Source organism: Ranitomeya variabilis, chromosome 5, assembly GCF_051348905.1.
Source record: "Ranitomeya variabilis isolate aRanVar5 chromosome 5, aRanVar5.hap1, whole genome shotgun sequence".
In the NCBI taxonomy this organism is placed as follows: domain Eukaryota; kingdom Metazoa; phylum Chordata; class Amphibia; order Anura; family Dendrobatidae; genus Ranitomeya; species Ranitomeya variabilis.
In genome coordinates, this window is record NC_135236.1 from 233,643,179 (window position 1) to 233,661,945 (window position 18,767).

The window sequence follows — 18,767 nt, forward strand, 5'->3', positions numbered from 1 at the left end:
TGGGGTCTTTTCTCTTGAGGCAAGTGAGGTCTTATTTTCTCTGAAAGGGTTAGTTAGTTCTCTGGCTGGTGCGATACGTCTAGAATCAACGTAGGTACGTTCCCCGGCTACTTCTAGTTGTTGTGCTAGGATCAGGTATACGGTCAGCCAAGTTACCACCTCCCTATGAGCTGGTTTTTGTGTTTGCGGACTTAGCTGGAACTTCTGAGATCCTCTACCACTAGGATCATAACAGTATTCCAGGCTAAAAAGTGAATATTTAATGCATTGCAGAAGCGGGATTAAAAGAAAAGAAGTTCAGAGTTTTTTTTTTTTTTTTTTTTCTTCTTCCCCTTTTTCCTCTGAGTGGCTTGAAGCTCTGCTGCAGACATGAATGTTCAGACTCTGATTACTAGTGTGGATCAGCTTGCTGCACGAGTGCAGAGCATTCAGGATTTTGTTACTAGTAGTCCTATGTCAGAGCCTAAGACGCCTATTCCTGAGCTTTTCTCTGGTGATCGATTTAAATTTGGGAATTTTAGGAATAATTGTAAATTGTTTCTATCTTTGAGACCGCGTTCGTCTGGAGACTCGGCTCAGCAAGTTAAAATTATCTCTTTCTTGCGTGGCGACCCTCAGGATTGGGATTTTTCATTGGCGCCAGGAGATCCGGCATTGGCAAATATTGATGCGTTTTTTCTGGCGCTCGGATTGCTTTATGAGGAGCCCAATCTTGAAATTCAGGCAGAAAAAGCATTGCTGGCTATCTCTCAGGGCCAGGATGAGGCTGAAGTGTACTGCCAAAAATTTCGGAAATGGTCCATGCTTACTCAATGGAATGAGTGTGCTCTGGCCGCAAATTTCAGAAATGGCCTTTCTGAAGCCATTAAGAATGTGATGGTGGGTTTTCCCATTCCTACAAGTCTGAGTGATTCTATGGCTCTGGCCATTCAGATAGATCGGCGTTTGCGGGAGCGCAAATCTGCTAATCCTTTGGCAGTGTTGTCTGAACGGACACCTGACTCAATGTTATGTGATAGAATTCAGACTAGAACTGAACGACAAAATCATAGACGTCAGAATGGGTTGTGTTTTTACTGTGGTGATTCTACACATGTTATCTCAGCATGCTCTAAACGCCTAACAAAGATGGTTAGTCCTGTCACCATTGGTAATTTGCATCCTAAGTTTATTTTGTCTGTAACTTTAATTTGCTCATTGTCTTCCTACCCTGTTATGGCATTTGTGGATTCAGGTGCTGCCCTGAGTCTTATGGACTTGTCGTTTGCCAAGTGCTGTGGTTTTGTCCTGGAGCCTTTAAAAAATCCTATTCCTCTTAGAGGAATTGATGCTACGCCATTGGCGGAGAATAAACCGCAGTATTGGACACAAGTGACCATGTGCATGACTCCTGAACATCGGGAGGTGATTCGTTTTCTTGCTCTGCATAAAATGCATGATTTGGTCATTTTAGGTTTGCCATGGTTACAGACCCATAATCCAGTTTTGGATTGGAAGGCAATGTCTGTGTCAAGTTGGGGTTGTCAGGGAATTCATTGCGATTCCCCGTCGGTGTCTATTGCTTCTTCTACTCCTTCTGAAGTTCCGGAGTATTTGTTGGACTATCAGGATGTATTCAGTGAGTCCAGGTCCAGTGCCCTTCCCCCTCATAGGGACTGTGACTGCGCTATAGATTTGATTCCTGGTAGTAAATTTCCTAAGGGACGATTATTTAATCTATCTGTACCGGAGCATGCCGCAATGCGTTCTTATATAAAGGAGTCTTTGGAGAAGGGACATATTCGCCCATCTTCTTCCCCTCTTGGTGCGGGATTCTTTTTTGTAGCCAAGAAAGACGGGTCTTTGAGACCTTGTATAATCTATCGGCTTCTGAATAAAATCACGGTCAAATTTCAGTATCCTTTGCCACTATTGTCGGACTTGTTTGCTCGGATTAAGGGTGCCAAGTGGTTCACCAAGATAGATCTTCGTGGTGCGTACAACCTTGTGCGCATTAAGCAGGGAGATGAATGGAAAACTGCGTTTAATACGCCCGAAGGTCATTTTGAGTACTTGGTGATGCCTTTTGGGCTCTCTAATGCTCCTTCAGTGTTTCAGTCCTTTATGCATGACATCTTCCGGAAGTATCTAGATAAATTTATGATTGTTTATCTGGATGATATTCGGGTTTTTTCTGATGATTGGGATTCTCATGTAAAGCAGGTCAGGATGGTGTTTCAGGTTTTGCGTGATAATGCTTTGTTTGTGAAGGGCTCAAAGTGTCTCTTTGGAGTGCAGAAGGTTTCCTTTCTGGGTTTCATTGTCTCCCCTTCTACAGTGGAGATGGACCCAGTCAAGGTCCGAGCTATTCATGATTGGACTCAACCCACGTCTGTTAAGAGTCTTCAGAAGTTCTTGGGTTTTGCTAATTTCTACCGTCGTTTTATTGCTAATTTCTCTAGCGTTGTTAAACCTTTGACGGATATGACCAAGAAAGGTTCTGATGTGGCTAATTGGGCTCCGGCAGCCGTGGAGGCTTTCCGGGAACTGAAGCACCGGTTTACTTCGGCGCCTGTTTTGTGCCAGCCTGATGTCTCACTTCCCTTTCAGGTTGAAGTGGACGCTTCTGAGATCGGTGCAGGGGCTGTTTTGTCGCAGAAAGGCTCTGGTTGCTCTGTGATGAGACCTTGTGCTTTTTTTTCTAGGAAATTTTTGCCTGCGGAGCGGAACTATGATGTTGGTAATCGGGAGTTGTTGGCCATGAAGTGGGCATTTGAGGAGTGGCGTCATTGGCTCGAGGGAGCTAAGCATCGTGTGGTGGTCTTGACTGATTACAAAAAATGGATGTATCTCGAGTCTGCTAAGCGCCTGAATCCTAGACAGGCTCGTTGGTCGTTGTTTTTCTCCCGTTTTGACTGTGGTCTCATACCTGCCTGGTTCGAAGAATGTGAAGGCTGATGCTCTTTCTAGGAGTTTTGTGCCTGACTCTCCGGGAGCCTCAGAGCCAGCTGGTATTCTTAAAGAGGGAGTAATCTTGTCGGCCATTTCTCCTGATTTGCGATGTGTGTTGCAGGCAGAGATTTCAGGCTGGTAGACCTGACCCTTGCCCACCTGATAGACTGTTTGCTCCTGATAAATGGACCAGCAGAGTTATCTCCAAGGTTCATTCCTCAGTGGTCTTGGTGAGGGTTCGGTGACCCCTCCTTAAAGGGGGGGTACTGTTGTGAACTATATTTCTTGGCTCCCTCTTGTGGTCACTAGCAGTATTACACTTGGATCATCTTTCTCCAGGTTGGTACCCACCTGGTTCGTTAGGCCTTGGGTGTTCCTATTTAGACTTCCTGGAAACTCAGTCTAGTGCCTGGAAGCGATGTAGTCAGTCTATGTCTGTTTGCTCCTGACTCCTGATCTCCTGTTCTTTGCAAGATAAGCTAAGTCCTGCTTTCTTATTTTTGTTTAGTCGCATTGCTACTATTTTTGTTCCAGCTTGTTAATAATGTGATTCCTGATTTTTGCTGGAAGCTCTAGGGGGCTGATATCCTCCCCCCACACCGTTAGTCGGTGCGGGGGTTCTTGGATATTCAGCGTGGATATTTTTGTAGGGTTTTTGCTGACCGCATAAGTCTGCTTCCTATTTTCTGCTATTAATTAGTGGGCCTCTCTTTGCTAAATCTAGTTCATACTTACGTTTGTCTTTTCTTCTTACCTCACCGTTATTATTTGTTGGGGGCTTGTATTTTAACTTTGGGGTCTTTTCTCTTGAGGCAAGTGAGGTCTTATTTTCTCTGAAAGGGTTAGTTAGTTCTCCGGCTGGTGCGAGACGTCTAGAATCAACGTAGGTATGTTCCCCGGCTACTTCTAGTTGTTGTGCTAGGATCAGGTATACGGTCAGCCAATTACCACCTCCCTATGAGCTGGTTTTTGTGTTTGCGGACTTAGCTGGAAATTCTGAGATCCTCTACCACTAGGATCATAATAGTAGACACAAGGAATCTGAAGAGCACTGAATACATTGATAGCAGGCAAGGAACTGAGTATCCAGGTGAGCTTAATAGGAAACCAACCAAGGATAACGAACCAGCTGATGCTGCCAACCTGCAGAAAGACAACACTACACAGTACCGCTTGTGACCACTAGAGGGAGCCCAAAAATAGAGTTCACAACACACATCATCCCGTCAGAGCTACAGGATTACTACCCCTAATATCCCACATCATCCCGTCAGCCAGAGCCAATGAACTACTACCCCTAATAACCCATACATCCCATCAGCTAGAGCCACCAGACTACTACCCCTAATATTTCACATCATCCCATCAGACAGAGCCACCGGACTACTACCCCAAATATCCCAATCATCCCATCAGTCAGAGCCACCGGATTACCACCGGATTACCAGACTACCCCTAATATCCCACATCATCCTGTCAGAGCCACAGGATTACTACCTCTAATATCCCACATCATCCCATCAGAGCCACTGGATTACTACTCCTAATATCCCACATCATCCCGTCAGAGCCACCGGATTACTACCCCTAATATCCCACATCATTCCGTCAGCCGGAGCCACCGGACTACTACCCCTAATATCCCACATCATCCAGTTAGCCAGAGCCACCGGACTACTACCCCTAATATCCCACATCATCCAGTTAGCCAGAGCCACCGGACTACTACCCCTAATATCCCATATCATCCCATCAGCCAGAGCCACCGGACTACTACCCCTAATATACCACATCATCCCGTCAGAGCCAACATTGTCAGGTTGATGCTGTTAAACTGATTAAAATTATACCTGAGTTGGAGAAATTCATCTTGTGTTTCTTTTTTTAATCTGTGTTTGCAGTTTTAAGTTAATGTGGATGCTTCCTGCCAGACAAAGAGAAGTTCCTGATTCTGGGCTCCCCCTGCAGCTTGTGTCAGAAGGTGGTCTGTGTCGGCACGGTAATAAATTGTGTTATTTCCAGCTTTATAGAAGGACGATAATACCATAGAAATGTTAAGAATAATAGGCCTGAGTTACCACAACTGTCTACAAGGAAAACTGTTGCTCATAGCAACCAATCACAGCTCAGCTTCTATTAAACAGCTCTGGTGAAATGAAAGATGCTTAGTAATTGGTTGGGGCTATGTGGAGTGAGTGTGGCTGATACACACACATGCTTAGTGAGTGGTTGGGGCTAAGTGGAGTGGGCATGGCTGATACACACACACATACACTCATTTTTATATATACAGGTAGTCCTCGACTTACGACGTTGATCCGTTCTTACGCGGCGTCGTAAACCGAATTTCGATGTAAGTCGGACCATAGGTTCGTACAGTACTGTACCATAGTAACAGTACAGTACTGCAAACACTTAGCCTATCCAAACACCTATCCTAACACAGTACCCTACATTATTAGGGTGTTATGGCGTGCAGGAGACTCGTTTTCCTCGTGTAACTGGATACAGTGTACAGTACTGGACTCTATTCTTCTGCCGCTGCACGTAGTTGAACGTAGTTCGACTTACGACGCAAAACCGTGTAAGTCGAAATGAGGCGTCGTATAAAGCGTTGTAACCACAAAACGATGTAACTCGAGACCGTTGTAACCCGAGGACTTACTGTATATAGATACTAGAAATAAGCCCGATGCTATTGCATCGGGAGTGCGGTGAAATGAACATCTGTGTATCCTTAGTAGTGCTAACAGGAAAAGTGGACATGTGTCACACCATCATTGGCTGAGCGGTGCCACGCGGCTTTGGCAGGGGATTTGAATCTGGTGCCACTCATTGGCTCAGCCACCGGCAGCTCAGCCAATAAGCGGTGCCACACAGCTTTGGCGGGGATTTCAATCCCGCGTGGCACCGCTCATTGGCTCAGCCGGCGGGGGTGGGGGATTTGAATCCTGCGCTGCGCATTGGCTCAGCCAGCGGGTGGCTCAGCCAATGAGCGGTGCAGCGTGGCTTTGATGGGAGATTTGAATCCCGCACCGCTCATTGGCTCAGCAGGCAGGCGGCTCAGCCAATGAGCGGTGCTGCGCGGCTTTGGCGGGGGATTCAAATCCCACTTGGCACCAGTCATTGGCTCAGCCAGCGGGGCAGGGGATTTGAATCCGGTTCCGCTCATTGGCTGAGCTGCCCCTGGCCGTGCAGCTTGGGCGAGGGATTCAAATTCCCCGCGGTACTGCTCATTGGCTCAGCCGGCAGGACGGGGATTTGAATCCTGTGCCAAACCTCAGCTGGCGGGTGGCTCAGCCAATGAGCGGAGCTGCACGGCTTTGGCGGGGGATTTGAATCCTGCACTGCTCATTTGCTGAGGCCAGTGGCGCTCAGCCAATGAGCGGTGCCGTGCGGCTTGGCGAGGGATTCAAATCCCGCATGGCAACGCTAATTGGCTCAGCCAGCAGGGCGGGGGATTTAAATCCCACGCCACTCATTGGCTGAGGGCCAGGGGCGCTCAGCCAATGAGCAGTGCCATGCGGCTTGGAGGGGGTATGAATCCCGGCCGCCATATCGGAATACCCATAACTTGGGTGTTCCAAAATGGCGGTCGACGTAGTTCCGATGCAAGCAGCTGGGAGGTGAGCGGCTAGTGCCGCTAATCTCCCGACGGAATAGCGGTGTCGTTTTTGTCACTTGTGGAGGTGTAGTTCGTGGCCCTTCCGCGGTGGATTGTGGGATAGCAACACAATCGCCGGAAGCTGTGACAGAGCCGATTGGCAATTATATATTAGATATAGGAGGGATGTGACATCTTAGGTCAAAGATCATGAATAAGTTTAAACAAATATGGACAGTCCCTGTCACAGGTTAAATGTACCCAACATTTCTAGGCACCTAAACGAGTAAACCACTCCATTTTAATACTTTATATGAGGGTGAGTCAAATAATATATGCACTTTGGCTGTAGAATTTATCTCCATCATTTTTTAGGAAATACAAATGATTTTTCGACATAATCTCCCTACTTTTCTATACACTTTGTCCATCTGTCAATTCCTATTCTTTCACTAAAAATATTTTAGGCTGAGCTGCGAGCGAATGCCTCACTGTCTTCAAGCTCCTCATTTTACATGAATGTTCTTCATCATAGGGCTTCTTTCAGTTGACCAAACAGATGTAAGAGCAGGACTATAGAGAGGATGCTCAATGTTGTCATCAGTCATGGATGTAAATGGGATCCAGCTAGTTCTTCATGCCTGACACTTAAGAACCTTCCTTGAACTGCTCTGTCCATTTACACACACTTCTTTATGCACAAATACTTTCTATTTAGTGTGCCCAAAGTTTTCGATAAATATCAGCACCAGACACACCTTCTCACCACAAAAAAATTGATAACCACATGCTGGTCATCTTTCCGGCAAGCACACGTTGGGCAGTCACTGCTTCTTGCACTACAGTCACCAATGAACTGACACATGTTCTAACCTGCAGAGCAGTGACTGGGGAGATAGCGGTCTTGTATGGAAAGCGCTGATAAGATAGTGCGGCCAACAGAATTTTTAATATAACCAAAGGGCAATAATTGACTCACCCTCGTACATTCAGCACCCAGCTATTAATGATATATATAGTGAAATCCCTTGTATCCCATACAGAATAAAACAGTGCTTTTATGTCACATGCTGTGAATAATAATAATAATAATTTTTATTTATATAGCGCCAACATATTCCGCAGCGCTTTACAACTTATGTGAATGAACCCTGTAGCTTATTACAGCTGACACAAGTCTACAGGCTACTTGTGATGGCATTCAGCCAGGTCACTCGTGGTAGCAGACATTAAAGAAATGTATGAAAGTCACTCACTACTGTATCAAGAATTTCTATTGTAAGGGCCTTTGATGTCAACCTGTATGAAAGTAGAGTTGGAGAAACTTAGCTATAGCTGATTTTCCAGAATTTCATGTACACTTTAAAAATCAAAAAGGGAAAAGCTTCAGATCTGGGAATGGCAGCTTTTCAGTTCTGTGAAAGACAAAGCTTCAAACTGAAAAGTCATCTTAGAATAGCTTCTTGATCCGAATTCCTTCTCTGGTAAAATGTATGCATGGTCCAACTAAAAAGAATGATTTACATTTCTATATTTTTTTGACCAACGCTCTAATGGTCTATCACTAAAGGAATACTTAAAAGGACAAAGACATCAAACCTGATCCATTTAGGCTTTGGTATATTTTTAATCCCTAATGGTATATATATCAGTGTTCACAGTTGGCAGCATTGAGTTCCATTACTGGTCAATCTTCTGCTGGTGATAACGATACAAAGCAGTGTTCTACAGTAGCACCAGGCCTGATATTATTACTGCTAATATAGGGATTGCCCATGAATACTCACCCTCCCCATGTCCAGCCATGCTCCTTCACTGCTGCACTGGTGTTTCTCTACTGGCTGAAGCGATGATGTCACAACTATGATGCACATGATTGCCTAAATCAATTACTGAGTTCATTGCCTCGTGCAATCTACATTGCTGAGCTAGGTGTTTGGCTGCAGCAGTGATGCGTGTCATAGTTGGGGAGTAGCCACAGCAGCCAGTAAAAAAAAAAGAGAAGAGTAGCTTTATTAAGTTTCATAATTACTTAAGCCACATTCTGTTCAAGAATCATAATTTGGACCAGGAGAAAAGATATTTGGATCATACAGTGAGGCCAAATCCATCAAAGCTTTTACCCCAGAAATCAGGCATAAAGGCTTTTAAAAGTCGAAAAAAAATATATTTTCCAATGGGGAGTTGCACAAAAATGTAGCAACATTAGACATTTTTTTCACCAGGTTGATTTAACTCCACAGAAGCTATGAGTGGAGCTGGGGTGGGCTACACCCTCCCACCGCCCATCAAATTCATCAAAAATGAGTGGAGTAATATTTCTGGCATAGAGCACTGAGGTGCATGCCACTTAGGAGAGACACTTAATTCATCGAGTGGAGTGTGCGTCTTAAAGAAGCACTCCCATGAAAGATTTTATCCTCTTAATATATTGCAATCATCCTATTATATAGCTCTGTGTACTTACAATTGCTCAATTTGCCTTTCTCCCCAGTTAATTCTCCCCTTTTCACTGCTCTATGTAGAAACAGGAAGTCTCTTTTTCCTGCATGAGTTATCCCTCTCCTGACCCATGTGCCCCCTCCTCCCACCTGGCAGGGACTTTTGCAGTAATGACTCATTAAGGGAAAAGAGACTTTCTATTTCTACATAGAGCTCAGAAGGATTCAGATAGTCGGTTTTTAATCATGTAATGTCGTAGACCTAATGGAAAAGAGAAGATTTAGCTGGGTAGAAAGGCAAAATGAGCAATTGTAAGTACAAAATGCTATATAATATGGTGACTGCTGTATATTAAGAGAATACAAATTGTGATAGGAGTGCTTCTTTAATGAATTCTTAATCATTCATTTCAGCAGATCTAACTGGGCGTGATTGTGCGCTTCGCCAGTCTTGATGACTTGATGATGAAGCTCCAGTACATTTAAATGTATACTTTCCACGGCCCTCAGACAGCAAGGAAGGGACTTCACTATGTGCTGTTAAGGCAGAACAAGATTCCTACATGTGCTGAAGTAGCGATGTGGGAAGCAGATTGTAACTAGTGCTGAATGGCAGGTGTGCACGCACATTGAGGAGCACCTCAGGAGTTAGGCACACACATCGTGCAAAGTCACACGACTTCCGTATTTATTCGTCCACGGAGGTCAGGTACAGAATGCCATAGAACTCCAGCACTGCCCCGGATCACAGCCAGCTCCAGCCAACAGTATGTCCAGCATCTCCTCCAAGCATGGCCAGCACTACCTTCCAGCCCTGTCAGCTCCACCTTCCAGCATGGCCAGCACCACCTTCCAGCCCTGTCAGCTCCACCTCCCAGCATGGCCAGCACCACCTTCCAGCACAGGCAGCACCACCTCCCAGCATGAGCAGCACTACCTTCCAGCACTGGCAGCACCACCTCCCAGCATGACCAGCACCATCTTCCAGCCCTGTCAGCACCACATCCCAGCATGGCCAGCACCACCTTCCAGCACAGGCAGCACCACCTCCCAGCATGGGCAGCACCACCTTCCAGCACTGGCAGCACTGTCTCCCAGTATGGCCAGCACCACCTTCCAGCACTGGCAGCACTACCTCTCAGCATGGCCTGCACCACCTTCCAGCACTGGCAACACCACCTCCCAGCATGGCCAGCACCAGCTTCCAGCACTGGCAGCACTATCTCCCAGCATGGCCTGCACCACCTTCTAGCACTGGCAGCACCACCTCGCAGCATGGCCAGCACCACCTTCCAGCACTGGCAGCACCACCTCCCAGCATGGCCAGCACTACCTAGCACTGCCCGCGCTCAGCACTAGTAGCACCAACCACAGCATATGATTTCCATCTCTAGCTGTCCCTGTCCATGGGCCGGACATGGACAAGCAAAGGGCCAGATGTGGTCGGCTATATCAAACTTTGTCCACAACTGCTCTAATAGAATTAATTAAATTAGTTCAAATAAAAGATAGCATGTTTATTAAACTAAGGGAGTGATAGCCACTGCCAGTCCACTACGACCTACAGTAAAATGGCAAAGCAGATGCATGGATAAGGCCATGTTAAATCAAAAGATTTTACATCTTGTGGTACATGGTAAAGATGTCTGCTGACATCATTAAAGGAACAGTCCAGGTTAAATTGATTTAATAAAAAGAAATTATTTGTCGTTGGTCTGTTGGTGAAAAGGTGAGTGAGAAAGGTGAACCGGAAAGAGTAGCCAAATTTACTCTGTCCCTAGCAGATTAGGAAAGGTTGCTTGGTGTTGGAATATTGGCAGCTAGGATGATCTATGGTGTCAAGAATCAACACTTCTTGAGAAACTGCTCAGCATTGTGTAATCTGTGCGCCAGGAAGTCCACTTACTGTGAAGCTAGGTTTACACAAATACAGTGCTCTCTGGTCACCGTCAGGGACTTTGCATGGAGTCCGTGGAAAACTGTATTATGATGAAAGCCCCGATGGAGCCATTCACTTGAATAAAGCCTTTGTCTTTTTCAGGCATACATAAAAATATAGCAAACCATATTTTTGTGCTTAGCTGAAAAAGACTAATAATTATATAAGGGAATAATTATGCAGCTGTTCTTTTTGTAAGCAGCTCCATAATATAACATCAGATACTGCCACACAGTAGGGTATATAATAAAACTCTTGTGCACAACAATTGTTTTTTAAATTATAAACATGTAATAAATAATTCATGATACTTTAATTTAATGTACTATGTGTCTTTAAAAAGAACTGTTAACTTACATCTTCTGACTCAAACACATGACAGATCATCTTGTACTGCTTCTTTCCTTCTTGAGCACCTGGAGTAGTTTCTATACAATCCTGTGATGCAGATCTCGGCATCCGACGTCGAGCCATCAAGACAACAATATTTCCAATGTCCGCAATGTAGGAAATCGTCCTTAGTGCATGATCCATCATTGTTTCCTGTTTATAGAAAATATAGGAAATGTCTTAGAAACTACCGTACATTATAAGAAGAATTTGCCAAGTATTATGATAATCTTTACAATCTAAAAAAATTATCATGAAACCTAACAACCCAAGAAAACTCAAACACATTTTTAGACATGATAAACCTCCTAAAAATAATCACCAGCCAACTGGAAATTCTATACTCCCCATGCAAAATAGATGAAATTACATTCATAATTAAAAAGTTAAAAAAGGCAAATCCCCAGGACCTAATGGCCTTCCAAATTAATATTACCAGTTTGATAAGATTATCATAGATGGAATTTTAGTCCAAGAAATGCTTCAAGCCATCATAACTCATACCTAAAGAATCACGATACCCTAACCAACAACTATAGTCCCATACAATGACCACCAACACTAAAATTTATACTAAATTAATAGCGCTTAGAATGCAAAAATATTAAACAATTAGACCTGAGTATTCTCAAAACCTTGCAATTTGTTACATCTTTTCATTTATCCATTAAAAGGTATCAACCACTGAGAACTCTCAAATGTTAATATTTTTCTATCTACTGGCTAACACAGTACAAAGATATATTTTTTATCGTGTCTTAGAATCCAAAAACTTTTCTCCAACAAATCTGATCTAGTGGTAGTTATATCCTTCAAACAAACATTATATGGTACTGGGATAATTATTAATTTAATCTCATATAGAAAAAACAACACCTCGTCCATTGTGCTAGCAATCGGTGGTGAAAAAAGCCATAGATAGAGCCAGTTGAGGCTACATGCAAACAACTCTAAAAAGGTTTGGCTTCAGAGGTCAAATACTAAGAATGATCATGGCCTTTATGCCACATTTTCTAGAGTACCAGCAAATAACTGTTTATCTCCACTCTATAAATAATTCATACAGAATCAGATATGGATAGCCCCTTTTCGCCATTCAGGTTCACTATGATAATGGAACCACTCACAGAAACAATAAGAATGAACCACACCATAAAAGGCATTCACATAAGTCTAAGCGAATACAAATTAGGCCTCTTCACAGATGATGTTATCATATCAATAACCGACCCAGTAAATCTAATGAGAGATATCCCAAACATTGACAACATTCTCCCAAATTTCCTACCACAAAGTGAACCCCCAAAATTCTAGCCTACAGTATAGACCAGTTGTCCCCAACCTTTCTGACCTTGAGAGCCACATTCAACTCTGAGAAAGGCTCGCAAGCCACATTTAGCTTTGAGAGAGGGTCACAAGTCACATCCAACCTCCGCCACCCTCATAGTAGTGGCAACCAAAGCCTCAATTTTCGGTATAATGAAACCATAGCTTTTCCACCATAAAAAGCATTTGCATAAGTCTAAGAGAATACAAATTAGGCCTCTTCACAGATGATGTTATCATATCAATAACCGACCCAGTAAATCTAATAAGAGAGATATCCCAAACACTGACCAAATTCTCCCAAATGTCCTACTACAAAGTGAACCCCCAAAATTCTAGCCTATGGTATAGACCAGTTGTCCCCAACCTTTCTGACCTTGAGAGCCACATTTAACTGAGAAAGGGTGGAAAGCCACATTTAGTTTTGAGAGAGGGTCACAAGTCACATCCAACCTCCGCCACCCTCATAGTAGTGGCAACCAAAGCCTCAATTGGTTTCCCACAATATCCCCATTCAGTATTCTCTCATCAAGAACTCCAAACACAATGAAACATCCAACTTCAAGCACCTCCTATTACAGGTAGTATCAACCTGTCTCCAGCAGACCATACTTAATTTATCTCTAATCCCCTAAAACCATCCTCTTCTGTGCAGGCCTACTCACAAAATTCACCATTTGGAAATGTGCTCTTCATACCTGTTTGCTAAACCTGGAACTAATGCACCAAGTTAGTAGACAGCCACGAGCCACAATTCAAGGGACCGCGAGCCACATGTGACTCCTGAGATACAGGTTGGTATAGACATTGAAGATTGAACTAAAAATAGAATTTCAATGCAAATAGGAAGATAATATAACTTACACAGAGATTAACCTAACCAACCCTTTAACCAATCCAATTTAATATAAAATAATCTAATAGAAGTCTGATATCCAAAATTAGACACCTCATGGACAGGAAAAATTTTATTCAGTTTGATGATACTCCCTTAAATTCCCTACATATTCCATAATACACCAATCAACATCCTCAAAATTGGCTAAATTAATTCCAAGCTCTTACATCCAAACTAATGTGGATACAAAATAAATCAAGAATAGTTTAAAAAAAAAAGCTCTACAATAACACAAACAATGGAGGTATCAGCTTACTCAATCTAACCAACTATTATCATGCCGCAACAATAAAACATAACCAATTTAGATTTTGGTGGCCAAAACCTACCTAGCTTGGTTAACCTAGAAACTCACTACAAAATAAATGATCTTTATCACTAATAATTGCAAATATTCTAGATATATCATTAACATAACCAACATATCCCATATTTAAAAAAAAAAATAAAAAATAGAATTTTAATATCAACCAACTGGGAAAAAAAATCCCCAATCTTTTTCCCATCAGGTTGAAAAGGTCTTTATGCAGATTGTATTTAAATACAATAATGCTGTTAAAACAATACTCTTATGAAATACTATATATCCTTCCAGATTTAAACCATTTGATCCTACGTAAGTGTATATCTAATTATATCAAACAAAAAAGAAACAAAAATAACAAAGACATTATTAGATGGTATATGTCATATGCTAAAAACCTGTTAAAATTGCAACCGATTGTATTCAATTTACCAACAAATTTATATCTTGTACTTAATTATCCTCATATTTCTCTTCCCATCTCCCTTACACCACCCATTATTTTTCCTAATCCTCTCCATGACCCTCCACCTACACCCCCTCATCTCTAACCATCCCACCCACTCCTTTGTTTCCCTACTTCCTAACACTTTGAAAAACAAATAAATATTATTTGAAACAGAAACTACATTCTACAAGCAGGCAAGAGCTAGACACTTCCAAGCTGTACCAACATCACACATTTATCATATACTGTCAAGTAGAAAGTTTTTCATAGCATAAGTTGGAGCTATGCAAGGCAAGAAATGGAAGAGGGAAATACTTCTATACAGCAAAACATATACATTGTCTACATACATACTGTACATGAACGCTACTCTTTCCTGATACTATATTTGGGCTTAAAGGGAACCTGTCTTATAAAGCATGGCCAGCACCTGTAAACCCTATGTGACAGCATGGAATGGAATGAAATGGTTAAAAAAAACACACACAATATTGCAAAGTATTTTAATGAAATAAACACACAGGTTGTTGTAATATTTTATTGCTCTCTCAATCCACCTGAAGACCATCGTTCTGTAACAAATTAAAAATAATAAACCAACAATATACATACCCTCCGTAGATCTGTAACATCCCATGATGTAAATCCATCTGAAGGGGTTAAAATATTTTACAGGCAGGAGCTCTGCTATAATGCAGCTGTGCTCCTGCCTGTAAACCCCTGCGAATGAATGAAATGCAGGGTGACCTGTAGTTACCTTCATTCGCGGTGATGCGCCCTCTGCTGGATGAACTCATATGAAATCGAGCGTGGGAACTTTTACCAGGCTCCAGTTCACGAGGACATCCAGCAGAGGGCGCATCACCTGTGTGTTTATTTCATTAAAATACTTTGCAATATTGTGTGTGTGTTTTTTTTAACCATTTCATACAATTGGATTAATAATAGATAGGTGTCATAATTGACGCCTCTCTATTATTAACCTGGCTTAATGTCACCTTACAATAGCAAGGTGACATTAACCCTTCATTAAACCATATCCCACCGCTACACGGGAGTGGGAAGAGAGTGGCCAAGTGCCAGAATAGGCGCATCTTCCAGATGTGCCTTTTCTGGGGTGGCTGGGGGCAGATGTTTTTAGCCAGGGGGGGCCAATAACCGTGGATCCTCTCCAGGCTATTAATATCTGCCCTCAGTCACTGGCTTTACCACTCTGGCGGAGAAAATTGCGCGGGAGCCCACGCCAATTTTTCAGCAATTTAACCCTTAAATTTAATAGCTACAGCGCCAAAATTTTGCACATACACACTACTAACATTAGTAGTGTGGAATATGCAAAAAAAAGGGGCATATGACATGGCTTACTGTATGTAAACCATTTCTCATATCATGTCGGGTTTAGGCAGGAGAAATGAAAAGCCGGCAATTGAATTACCGGCTTTTCACATATATCGCGCTGAAGTAAATATAAATATATATATATATATATATGTGTCTCAATGACATATATATATATATATATATATATATATATATATATATATATATAACGAAACCCGACTTTGGAGCAAAGATCGCCGACCGCCGACCCGATCCCACAGTGAGATCGGGTCGGGTTTCACAAAACCCGACTTTGCCAAAAGTCGGCGACTTTTGAAATTGGCCGATCTGTTTCGCTCAACCCTACTGGTGACAGATTCCCTTTTAAAGAGTGTATGTCAATTCTGGTAACCTTTCAGAATAAGCTGGTGTATGCATAAGAATAACACTTTTTGGCCACTATATGACTTGTATCCTCTATTTTTCACCACTTTTCCCCTCTGCACATTTTTCTCTCTAATTTTCTGTCCTTTCTGATCTAGTAGGAGAAGACTAGAGTCTATGCTGTTTTATATGTATAAGGGAAGCAGTAGCAGCATGGAAGCCATTAAGATCAGTACTGAGATGCAAGACTATGTATTCAGGAATGAAATAAATATATTTGTTAGAAGAGACCTGTGTCTGCTTGGTCTCACATTGTATTGCTCTTCCATAGACTTTAATATAATCTGTATCCTGACTCTCCCCTATGAAGGCAGTCACAGAGGATGGGAGGTGGGGAAGAAATGGCTCAGAGAAAACAGAATAATTATCTGAAAAGATCTAGTACAAATATTCTTATAGTGGGCTACACTACTGATTTAAGCAAAGTTTGTAGAAATAAGTGACTATTAAAAAGGGGCCATCCGGAACTCAACAATTGGGATTTTGTAAGAATAATCAGAGGGAGCACACTGTATGGATTTTAGTACAGATGAAGAACATGTCTTTTCAAACAAATACACATACAGTACATCCAGTTATGTGTCACTTAGTTTTCAGTCATCAAACTGTATGGGTATATATGTATGAGAAAGACGCAGTACAATCAGTGGTGAGACAACTAATTTGAGGCTTTCATTCTGCAACTGGGAACTCACCAATCTCTACAATGAATGGACCTGTCTTATTTGCAGTGGATATGTGGCCACAACTAGACAGATATTTTAAATGACAAATGAGAAGTGAATGCACATTCTTGACTGCAAATTTCCAGAAAAGAAGTCCAGGACCTCTACACTTTGAAGATGCACTATAGATTTTAGCTGCATGACTAACACAACACAAGCATCAAAAGTCAAAAAATCATAACCACTTACCTAACCCCTTTCATTTTACCAGTCATCACATACTCTCGAATCATGTAACATTTAGTGAACGTGTCAACAGAATTCATTCTAACAGAAAGCCAATATACATTGATCTAAATAATGACAGGTATGTTCTCTATAATAACCTCCGGTAGAATAAGAAGAGCAAGAAAGCAACTTAGATCTGAAAACTAATCCTAGAGCATAAATCTTCAGTATAACCACTGAGATTGCCTACAGGTACTGGCAGTCAAATAGGCAGCAGGAAGGAGGGCACTAGTTAATATATATATACTCAGTATATACAGTATATATTGAGTACTGTGCAAAAGTTTCAGGCAGGTGTGGATACATTTATGCAAAGTAAGAATGCTTTCAAAACTTTAAGTGTTCATAGTTTATTATCAATTTATCAATTACCAATTTGCAAAGTGAATGAAGAAAAAATCTAATTCAAAGCAATATTTTGTATGACCAGACTTTGCTTTTAAAACTGCATCAAAGCATCAATTCTTCTAGGTACACTTGCACACAGTTTTTGAAGGAACTTGGGAGTGAGGGTGTTCCAAACTACTTGGAGAACTAGCCACTTATCTTCTGTGGATGTTGCTTGTGCAAATGCTTCTGTCTCTAAATCCTAGCTAGACTCGATGATGTTGAGATCAGAGCTCTCTGGAGGCTCAATGTTCTTTATTATGAAGATAGTTCTTAATGACATTGAGTGTGTTTGGGGTCATTGTCTGGCTGCAGAATAAATTTGAAACCAATCAGAAGCCTCCCCAATAATTTTACAAGATGGATAAGTACCTGCCTGTTATTCTCAGCACTGCGCACACTATTAATCTTGACCAAACTTCCAACACCATTTGCCGAAATGCAGACCAGAACCTTGCAAGAAACCTCCACCATGCTTCACTGTTGCCTGCAGACACTCATTGTATGGCTCCCCAGCCATTTGGTAAACAAACTACCTTATGTTACAGCTAGGTAAATATTTTATATTTTGACTCAAGAGGAGAGGATTCAGCAACAAGATTGGTTCCACACCAGTTCAGAGCCCGCTTAGAAATGGCTGCAGGCAGGATTCATTATATTTACATGCACAGTGAGAAAAAGGCTTTTGGGGGTTGGCCTAATGCCAAGAAGGACAACAAATAAGAGAAGACAATTTGACTGCAGAGAACTGGGGTAAAATGATCTTCTCTGATGAAGCCCCCTTCAGACTGGCACATCTGGTGAAATAAATGTACGGCGAAAAGATGAGCACTACCTTGAGTTTTGTATCATGCCTACACTAAAGCTTTAGAAGACCGTACAAGTGTAGGGTTGCTCTTCATCCAAAGTAGTGAGCTTATTCACAATTGTTTTCTATAGACACTGCCATTAATAGGCAATGGCTTCTAAACATCATCCAAAAGCAATTTCTCCCAACTTACCAGAAGCAATTTGGTGATGAAAAATGCTTTTGCTAGAACAATTAAGAGCCCTGTCACAAGGCAACAGTGATCACCAAGTGGGTCCATGGCCAGGTATCTCCCCAGATCTCAATACATTGAAAACTTGAAGTCAATCTTCAAAAAGTGGGTGAATAAATAAACACAGAAACTGTGATAAGCCCCAAGAAATGATTAGGCAAAAATTGGCTACCCTCAGTCAGCATCTGGCCAAGAAGCTAATATCCAGCATGTTAGGGAGAAATGCAGAAGTCTTGAGAAATAAGAGTCAACATTGCAAATATTAAGTCTTTACATAAACTTGATGTATTTGTTAATATAATGTTAAAAACATCTGAAATAATTATAATTCCACTTTAGTAA

At 42.1% G+C, this 18,767-nt stretch overlaps 1 protein-coding gene across 5 annotated transcripts in view; it reads right to left on the reverse strand.

Moving 5' to 3' along the window:
* APBA2 (amyloid beta precursor protein binding family A member 2) overlaps nucleotides 1-18,767 on the reverse strand; it is a 706,148-nt gene that overhangs the window by 131,865 nt on the left and 555,516 nt on the right. For all 5 annotated transcript variants that reach the window (XM_077263902.1, XM_077263901.1, XM_077263904.1 and 2 more), the window contains one exon: nucleotides 11,273-11,458. In XM_077263902.1, coding sequence (XP_077120017.1) covers nucleotides 11,273-11,458 — 186 coding nt within the window. The remainder of the gene's footprint in view (nucleotides 1-11,272; nucleotides 11,459-18,767) is intronic.